At 36.6% G+C, this 9,567-nt stretch overlaps 2 protein-coding genes across 3 annotated transcripts; one reads left to right on the top strand and one right to left on the bottom strand.

Annotated features, from left to right (window-relative positions):
* The first annotated feature begins 237 nt into the window (after window positions 1-237).
* Window positions 238-4,593, top strand: LOC107788837 (amino-acid permease BAT1 homolog). 2 transcript variants are annotated; one of them, XM_016610568.2, is made up of 8 exons: window positions 238-529; window positions 1,249-1,509; window positions 2,490-2,508; window positions 2,613-2,832; window positions 2,925-3,103; window positions 3,174-3,463; window positions 3,757-3,886; window positions 4,165-4,593. In XM_016610568.2, the coding sequence occupies exons 1-8, from the start codon at window positions 402-404 to the stop codon at window positions 4,528-4,530; spliced, it is 1,593 nt and encodes a 530-aa protein (XP_016466054.1). In that variant the 5' UTR covers window positions 238-401; the 3' UTR covers window positions 4,531-4,593. The 2 variants fall into 2 exon arrangements, with proteins under 2 accessions (XP_016466054.1, XP_016466055.1); XM_016610569.2 differs by having other exon boundaries at window positions 392-529; window positions 1,323-1,509.
* Window positions 4,594-5,804: 1,211 nt separating this feature from the next.
* LOC142174833 (two-component response regulator ORR26-like) lies at window positions 5,805-8,286 on the bottom strand. The gene is made up of 5 exons (XM_075241159.1): window positions 8,012-8,286; window positions 7,518-7,898; window positions 7,277-7,350; window positions 6,106-6,509; window positions 5,805-6,019 (listed from the first exon to the last, which is right to left on the bottom strand). The coding sequence occupies exons 1-5, from the start codon at window positions 8,091-8,093 to the stop codon at window positions 6,001-6,003; spliced, it is 960 nt and encodes a 319-aa protein (XP_075097260.1). The 5' UTR covers window positions 8,094-8,286; the 3' UTR covers window positions 5,805-6,000.
* Between the last annotated feature and the right edge of the window lie 1,281 nt (window positions 8,287-9,567).

The following is a 9,567-nucleotide window of genomic DNA, read 5'->3' as shown; positions in this document are numbered from 1 at the left end:
TTCCCCCTTTTCCCTTCCTGAGCCGAAGTTCTACCGAAAACTAACCTCTCTGCCTTCTTAAAGACGGGTAAGATCTGCATGCACTCTAGCCTCCCCAGACCAATTATACTGGGTTGTTATTGTTGTTAGTCGTCTTTTTCCTATTGGCTATTGGCTGTACACATAAGCATCAATGTCATGACAAGAACATGTATACTAAAATAGGTACAATTTCTCACTAACCAAGTCATGTCACTGATTTTTCCATATTTAGAGTGAATTTTTCTTCATCTTTATATGTATGTGGAAAGCCAGGCAAAAGACTACACACATTCATTCTTCTTATTCCTGAACTTAAGGAAGAGAAGAAATTTAGAGTCTCATTTTATAGTTGACAACTTTCCATATAGTGTGTCAAAACTATGAGTCTTCGAGTAGCCGATGCTGTAGTAGTTGATTCGGGACCGGACCATGTTCGTGGTCTACAGGATTCGGACAATGCTCGTCTCCATGAGCTAGGATACAAACAAGAACTCAAACGCGATCTTTCGTGAGTACTCTGCCTTTTAATTTTACTTTCTTGATTGTTCAAGCGATACAGGCGATGTCAATTAATTGACGATAGTTATGTTAATATGTTTACTTTAGGTCCTATGTTTTCTAGGAGCCGTCAAATAGAGAAAAACATCTAGTAGTGCTTTTCATTTCTAGTTTTGTTTTGTACTATGTTGGAGTGAAATGAGCTTATTGAGAGAGGATATGGTCACCGTGGAATTCGTACAGCCGACCTCAACTTGCTTGAGATTGAGGTGTAGTGGTTATTTGGGGGGAAAAAAATCCAACTTGCCTTCTATAATATTCAAAATTGCTCAACTTTGCATTCAATTACACTTTTAGTCCATTCCTAATTTTACTATTAGCAAATCGTCTCGTATTTTCCCCTGTCATTAACGGAACTCCAACGTGAAATGGCCAATGGACTCCACGTGTCAACAATTCTTTGAGAAAGAAGGTCCAAATTTACCCCTCAACGTTTAACTATGATTTAAAGTTACCCTCAGATTGGGAGCTCTAGTAAATGTCAAGGGAAAATGAGACTATTTTCTTGCGATGAGATAATATTAGACCAAATGTTAAACGATGGCAAAATTGTTAAATATTCCAATGATAATACTGGGGAAATTTGACCATTTTCTCTAGTTGTTGTAGATTATATACCTGATATATCTTAATTGCGTTATTATTGTTGTTGTTGTTATTGAATTGCAGGATGATATCGAACTTCGCTATATCATTTTCTATTGTATCAGTACTTACTGGTTTAAACGGACTAATGGGCACAGGGTTGAATTTTGGTGGACCTATATCTTATATTTATGGATGGCCAATTGCTGGTACATTTACTATGTTAATTGGATTATCAATGGCTGAGATTTGTTCATCTTATCCAACTTCTGGAGGTCTTTATTATTGGAGTGCTAAGCTTGCTGGTCCACGATGGGGACCTTTTGCTTCTTGGATCACTGGCTGGTAATTAATTTTTTCATTTGCTCGTTTAGTCTGTACACAGTTTCATGCTATTTCGTCCCGTTTTCGAGTGTTATGATCATGTTAATTTCAGTTCTTGGACTTAGTTCTTGTAAGAATCAGCTTGTTGATATTTTGGATGTTGAAGACGTAATAATTAAGTAGACAAAAGTGTACTATTTCTAACAGTTTACAGTCGTCGACTAGCATGATTTTTTTACCAATTTCGCTATTTGGAAACAGAGGTGGATCGATGATTTGAACTTGATGGATACAACCTTTAACATAGAGGGTCTCGAGTTTGAGCCCTGGGACTAGAGAAATTCCTGGTAGGGAGAGCTTCCGTCTTAAATAGGCCCTACATAGTGCGAATCTCGATTAGTCAGGCCAATGGATAGTTTCAGTTCAGGGCTATTTAGGAGGGAAAAAAGATACAGAAAGGGAGGAAAAAGCAGAAAAACAAAAATGAAATATGAAAACACTGAATTCTCCTACATGTGAACCTACATTTTAATTCTTGATTGGATAACGCGGTTTTCGCGCAATATGAGCTCATTAGATCATGCTTTATTTTTGTTATATCATCAGACAGTAAGAATGGATTTCATACGCAGACTGATGTAGTGGCTGAGACAGAGAATAAAAAGGGCAGCCCTTATGGTCCGAGGAAGGGCAGGACCATAAGGTTCTATTATACGCAACCTTACCTTGTATTTCTGCTAGAGGTTGTTTCCACAGCTCAAACCCGTGAACTTCTGGCCACATGGCAGCAACTTTACCAGTTACGCCAAGGCTGAGATAGAGAATGATACACAAAAATGAGAAAAGAACCCAAGTTCGAACTTATTAATATATGCATATAATAGTCTAAAATGAAGTTCTTAAGTTTTGCATCTTCATATAATCATATCTTCGATTACACACATTAATATTCACAATTCTTGATTAGTATCTAACAGGGTTAATTCCTTTTCATTTTGCAGGTTCAACATTGTTGGTCAGGTATCCTGAAGAATTACACATATCAATATTCACAATTCTTGATTAGTAGTATCTAACAGGGTTAATTAAACAATACTAATCAATAACCAAAAATCTTATTGCAGTGGGCTCTCACAACAAGTATAGATTTTTCACTAGCACAATTAGTTCAAGTGATGATTCTTCTTAGCACTGGTGGATTAAACGGAGGCGGATATATGATCTCTAAATACGTCGTTATGGCTCTCCACGGCGTATTTCTACTAATACATGCTATATTAAATAGTCTTCCTATCTCAATGTTGTCATTCCTTGGACAAATAGGCGCTGCCTGCAATTTCTTCGGTATGTAATTGATATCCTACTTTCTCTATTCAAATCTCACTATTTACAGTAAACCTGCCTTCAATCGACTCTAGTTAAGTTAACGATTACAGGTTGCTTTCTCATGATTGTGATTCCTGTGGTTGCAACTGAAAGAGCCAGTCCTGAATTTGTGTTTACAAACTTCAATACTGAGAATCAGAACGGTATCAACAATTATTTCTACATTTTTGTCCTCGGACTTCTTATGAGCCAATATACATTGACAGGTTATGATGCTTCTGCCTATATGGTGAGTTCTGCTTCAAAGCGATTTTCTTGAATTTTTATCTTATTTTGTGTTTAATGAAATATTTTTGCAGTCGGAGGAAACTAAAGACGCAGATAAGAACGGGCCACAAGGTATTGTAAGTGCAATTGGCATAGCAGTTGTTGCAGGATGGGTTTATGTAGTTGGTATAACCTTTGCAGTTAGAGATATTCCGCATCTTTTGAGCGAAAATAACGATTCGGGTGGTCATGCCATTGCTCAAATCTATTATGAGGCATTTATGAGTAGATATGGTAGTGGTGTTGGTGCTGTAATTTGCTTAGGTATTGCTGGTCTTGCTGTATTCTTTGCTGGTATGAGCTCACTAACTAGTAACTCGAGGTAAATATGCTTGATCAGGATCTTTTTCCTCCTTGTTTAACATAAATTCTATACTAGAGCAAGAGGCGGAACCAGAATTTGAAGTTTATGGGTTCTGAATTGCAGCCGAACCTATAGCTCGTCTTAGTTATCGGGCTCGCAATTAAGTATTTATGTATATTTAATGGATTTTTTTGATACAAATACAGGGTCTAAGAAAAAGCTACTAGGTTCGTCTGAATCCGTAGCTAACACCCTCCCTACACCCCTGACTAGAGCCAAGGAGGTTTTACGTTCGCGTCTATTTTTTGCAGGATTGCATATGCATTCTCCAGAGATGGAGCAATGCCATTTTCGTCGCAGTTGCAGAAAGTGAACAAACAGGATGTACCTATAAATGCAGTCTGGATGTCAGCCCTTGTAGCATTTTGCATGGCATTAACGGTACATATATTTTTCTTGAAGGGAGCCTTGGCGTAACTGGTAAAGTTGTTGCCATGTGACCAGGAGGTTACGAGTTCAGGCCGTGGAAACAGCCTCTTGCAGAAATGTAGGGTAAGGCTGCGGCGTACTATAGACGCTTGTGGTCCGGCCCTTCTCCGGACCCCGTGCATAGCGGAAGCTTAATGCACCTGGCTGCCCTTTTTTATATAGGTTTTTCTTATTCACTCCCTTGCTAATTTTTTTTTTTTTTTTTTTTTTTTTTTTTTTGAAAATTGAAGTCTCTTGGAAGCTTGGTAGCATTTCAAGCCATGACATCAATAGCAACAATTGGGCTTTATGTTGCTTATGCTATACCAGTCTTGTTAAGGTTAACTCTAGGTCGAAAAACCTTCACTCGAGGGCGATTTACCTTGGGAAGATATGGGACTATTGTAGGTTGGATATCTGTATTGTGGGTTGCACTCATCTCTGTACTCTTCTCTTTGCCTGTTTCCTATCCTATTACAGATCAAACTCTCAATTACACTCCTGTCGCAGTTGGAGGGGTTCTCATTCTAGTCGTTTCTACGTGGATATTCAGTGGTAGACATTGGTTTAAAGGTCCTATCAAGAATATTGATGATAGTTCTAAGGAAGAAGCATAAGAGCGCGAAAATTTTTGTATTAAAATATTGTTGAAGTATATATTGTATTTACTTTTGACGTTCTCCTTTGTTTTTCTTTTTTATTGTGATAATTTTTGTTATAATTGTTTGTTTTTCTAGACGATGTTCCTCTAAAGAAAATACTATTCTTCTGTAAAAAGGATATTTCATCATGTACTAATACACATTAAAAAGTGAATATAATCATATATTTGTATTGCATGACCCCAAAATATAAAAAAATGATCCCGAAAGTCATGGCGAAGCAATGAATATTGGCCACTAGGCCGTTTCCTATAGACCTACAAAATTTTAGGTCAATCGAAGTCCGTCAAAAAAATTCTACAAAATCAGCATGTATTAATACACACGAAAAAATGGATATAATCATAAATTCGTGTTGCATAACCCCGAAATGCCATAAGATGAACCTGTAACTCATGGCGAAGCAACGAGTATTGATCACTAGGCCGTTTTCTATGGACCTATGAAATTTCAGGCTAATTAGAGTCCGTCAAAAAAATACTAAAAATTAGCATGTACTAATACACACAAAAAAGTGGATATAATCATAAATTCGTATTTCTTATGCCTTGTCAAGCTATGACATCAGTAGCAACAATTGGACTTTATATTGCTTTATGCCTTGCCAATCTTATTTTTCTTGTGATAGTTTTTGCTGCATTGGTTTGTATTTCTGGACTAAGTTCCTGTAATAAAACATTGTTGAAGTGTATATTGTTCTTTAACAATGAGCAATTTGTTTGTTTAGAATGGAAAGAAAAGGAACAGATGCACTGATCTTTTCTTTTCCTAACATTCTTTCATACTCTTCCTTCGTAACTGTATCAGCCCAGCCCACTAGCGATATTGTCCGTTTTGGGCCTAGGCTCGCACGGTTTTAAAATGCGTCACTAGAGTTTAAGGCTTGTTTACTTATATACTCAACATCTCTCCCGTATTTTGTCATGTGGGATTCGCCTAAGGTGTCGCATACACCCCCGCCCCTTGGGACTCAGCATCGTCGCTGAGGTTTGCCCCACCATCTTTCAAGGTTGCACGCGGAGTAACTCTGATATTATATGTAACAACCCAGCCCACTACAACAACAACAACAACAACCCAGTGAAATCCCACCAGTGGGGTTTGGAGAGGGTAGTGTGTACGCAGATCTTACCCCTACCCCAAAGGAGTAGAGAAGCTGTTTCCGAAAGACACTCAGCTCAAGAAGATAAAAAGACAAGAGAAGATAATATCACTAGTAGACTGGACTGTGACAATAACATAAACAGAAGAAATTGTCTAAAAAGTCTTATGATTAGAAAAAAACATAATGGAACATACTCGTACAGTTGTTACAAGTTCAGAAGATAAAAGATTGTTTGAGTTCTAAATAATCCAATCGCAATTGATCAATGAAAAACTATCGAACATCTTCTTCCGTTACTCCAGAAATGCAAATTGTCCATATCAAGGATTCTGATTCTTGCTGTTCAACAATCTACAGTTATACAAAATGACAGGAAAATAACAATAAGCTAAGGATTCATTGCATTTTGTTATATGTAAGCTGACCTTGTGGGGACATTATCTTGAGTTGAGCTGTAATAACTGTCAATCTGATTTTCTATCGTTTCTCCATTGAAATTTTCAGGTGAAACTAAATAATCGTCCCAGCCATTCAACTCTGTCAAGACATAATCGTCTGGATTCGGTGAAACTAAAGAAGGAAGTGCAGGTGGTTGAGGTAAGTATGTTTCTTGAAGTGGTTCGTTGAAGTTCACCGCGAACTCATTTGAATTCAGTACATTGAAATGATGTCCATTGTCTGGAAATTGATCAAACATATTGATTCCAGAATGGAACAATGTTGATGTGTTCAAAGGGTGTGGTGTTCGCGGCATGATTTTAGATTGGTTAACTATAGAATAAGTAGTTGGTTGAACATGTGGAGCTTCTTGTTTTTGGACTCTGTATTTCTGCAGCAGGACCAAAAACATGAAAGCAATAAGGAAAACGTCGACTATTCTATGTCAACAACAACAACAAGCCCAGTGAAATCTCATAAGTGCGGCCTGGGAGGGTAGAGTGTACACAGACCTTACTCCTACCTTATAACGATAGAGAGGCTGTTTCCAAAAGACCCTCGACTCAAGAGAAGTGAAAAATGAAGCAATAAACAAATAGTAGCAACAACAAGATAATTAGACACGTGCGCAAATGGAGATACGTGCATTAACAGAGATCCAAGAATACGACACTATAAAAATAGAGTCAATCTTGCTGGAAATAATGACCCAATGTGAAATAGCAAGGGGCTAGGAATAGCAAAATACAAGACTAGTACTAATACTACTGGGATGATTCGACGAAACTCTAAACTGCTTGTCAACCCACAACCCTAATCCTCGACTATTCATGTCACAACTGGAATATTCGTTTACCACATTCATGACATGAACTACGTTGCTAAGTGCTTATTCTAATAGTTTGCTATGAGAAAATTGGAAGAAGAAATCGCTAGCATGACGACAAACCTTTCTCGTGTTCTCCTAAACCACCATGGTTTCTTCACTTTGGACCGTTTCAGATATGTCCGATATTGAAGAATTATGGTGGTCCGTGCAGCACAAAAGATACTTTTTTTTTAATAAATCAAATAGTTCAATGACAGTAATTAAGAAAACATGCAGAGAATAGTATGATGATGATCAATAATGACAAAATCCAAAGCAAATTCAGATACCTGCAGATGGTTCGCGATCTGTTTCTGAGTCAAATTTGGAATATCCATCATCTCCATAATAAGTTTAGGACGAGCTAAATCGACAGGATAAGACAAAATATGAGAATTCAACAGTAAAATCACATTTAGAAAAAATGCTTTGCTAAAGATTACCTCATTTTCTACTGTCTTTCACCAATTCTTGCTTCTTTTTTTCCTGGTTTGTGCTATTATGATAACAACTAAGTTTTTATAAACATACCTTTTTGTCCTAACCTGCGAACGGCCTTCTTGAATTTCTTTTCAAGATCTGGTGTCCATTGTAGGCGTCGCCTTTTCTTCTGTTGTCCGTCCATAGTTTTTTCCGAAACCAACGAATGATCCTCTTCTTCTGCTGAATTTACTATGGTTTTTCCCTTTGTGTCTTGCATTTTCTTATTAGCACAAGTTGTACTGTCCGTTACTTCAACTTGATTATTAGCCTTATTGTTTTCTGATTTTTGATTTGCTTTCTTTTGGTGCCTATACACATGTTGCCATATATTCTTGAGTTTCTTTGTTGAAATTGGCTTCATAAAAAAGAAACATACCCCTTGTGCCACTGCTTGTTCCATCATTCCCCTCTTCACATTTGATGACATTACTAAAAAGAATGAAAATTCAGAACCAAATTCCAAATAAGGTATCCAAAAATAGAAAAATTGACACTTTTAAATAGTCCTATATTAATTGAGAATTTTAGAAATTTGGTCTTACAAATAACAGGCATGTCTTTGATGAGTTGAGTGCTGTTGATGAACTCAAAGCAGTCCATTTCTGCCATGTTGACATCCACCATGACAAGGTCGAATTGATCGATCCGTTCGCGGAGAATGGACAAAGCTACAGTTGCTTGTTCAATGGTCGTTACTGTAAACAAAAATCAGACACTCACCGATAAGGTGAAAGTTCAAGGAGTCAACCAACTGAACTAATGTAAGTCCGATAAATCACCTGATTTTATTTTTGGTACTCTTGTTTGAGACATAAAAGATTTTCGATTTTTAAAAATGTTATGTTTACTTTAATGCCAGTAATTTCGCTTCAAGGGTGTCTAAGATTTAATACATATGATAAAAAGTTACTCTTAACTTATATACACTATAATGTTCCGTCAAAGAGTGTCCAATTAACCATCATTCGACAAGTGGTAACTCTGTCCCTGCCAGTCATGTGCAACTCGATTATTTTTTTGGACCAATCACGTGAATTTGTTTTTTAAGGTAGCAGTGAGGCTCGAACCCAAAATCTCTATTTCCTCTAATACCATGATGTTACACTTCTTAGAAATTCACTTCATTTACTATAATTGAATATATGACCAAGACCATAAAAAACGGCTCAGCCCGGTGCACTAAGCTCTCGCTATGCGCGGAGTCCAGAGAAGGGTCAATTGTACACAACCTTACCCTGTATTTTTGCACATGTCTGTTTCCACGACTCGAACCAGTAACTTCCTAGTCACACGGCAACAACTTTATCAGTTATGCCAAGACTCCCTTCGTATATATGACCAAGAACCTCCAAAAGAAAAAAGAATGCAGATATGGAGTAGAAATTAATGATAAGTATGTACCTTTGAAAGAATGTTCTTCAAGAGCTGATGCTAAGTTTAACAAAGAAGTTGTATCATTATCAACCAAGAGAATTCTTAGGCCACAAAAAGGTGCAGGAACATCATTTTTCTCACAACTCAAACTCTCAAAATCCATCTCTCTTAGCATATGAAAATTTTAAGGGGAAAAAATTTAGATTTTGAGTTTTGCTCTTTCTTTTTTTTTTTTTTTTTTTGACCACCTTATACAACACAAATGATAAAATCTAGCTAAGCTACATAGAGAAGGGAATGAAAGTAATGTGCATTTTTTATTTATTTATGGAATTTATATAATTGTTATTTTTCTGCACTTTTTTTCTTCAAATACTCTTTTTCCTATTTGCACTCCTTAATGAATAAATTTACTAATTAAGACCCTATTTGCGCGCGGCTGGGGCTCGGGCATGATTTTTCTTTAATTGTATGGCTAAATATGGTCTTAAAATTAAAGTTTGTTCTAATCTATTCTAATGTCGTACTGTCAAACTGTATAAGACGAGGAATTGTGTAAAATTATCAGCTAATTAAGCCAGTATGATTTAGAAATATTAGATTTGGAAAATCCACCTTTGTAGCAAAAGAAGAATTTGTGCAGATAATATCTTTATAATTAAGCAAGATTTTGATAATCTACTAATTTGTGTTCAAAATTTAGATAATTAAATAGATATCTAAA

Source organism: Nicotiana tabacum, chromosome 20 (assembly GCF_000715075.1).
Source record: "Nicotiana tabacum cultivar K326 chromosome 20, ASM71507v2, whole genome shotgun sequence".
Classification (NCBI taxonomy): domain Eukaryota; kingdom Viridiplantae; phylum Streptophyta; class Magnoliopsida; order Solanales; family Solanaceae; genus Nicotiana; species Nicotiana tabacum.
This window is presented reverse-complemented; position numbering and strand designations above follow the sequence as displayed.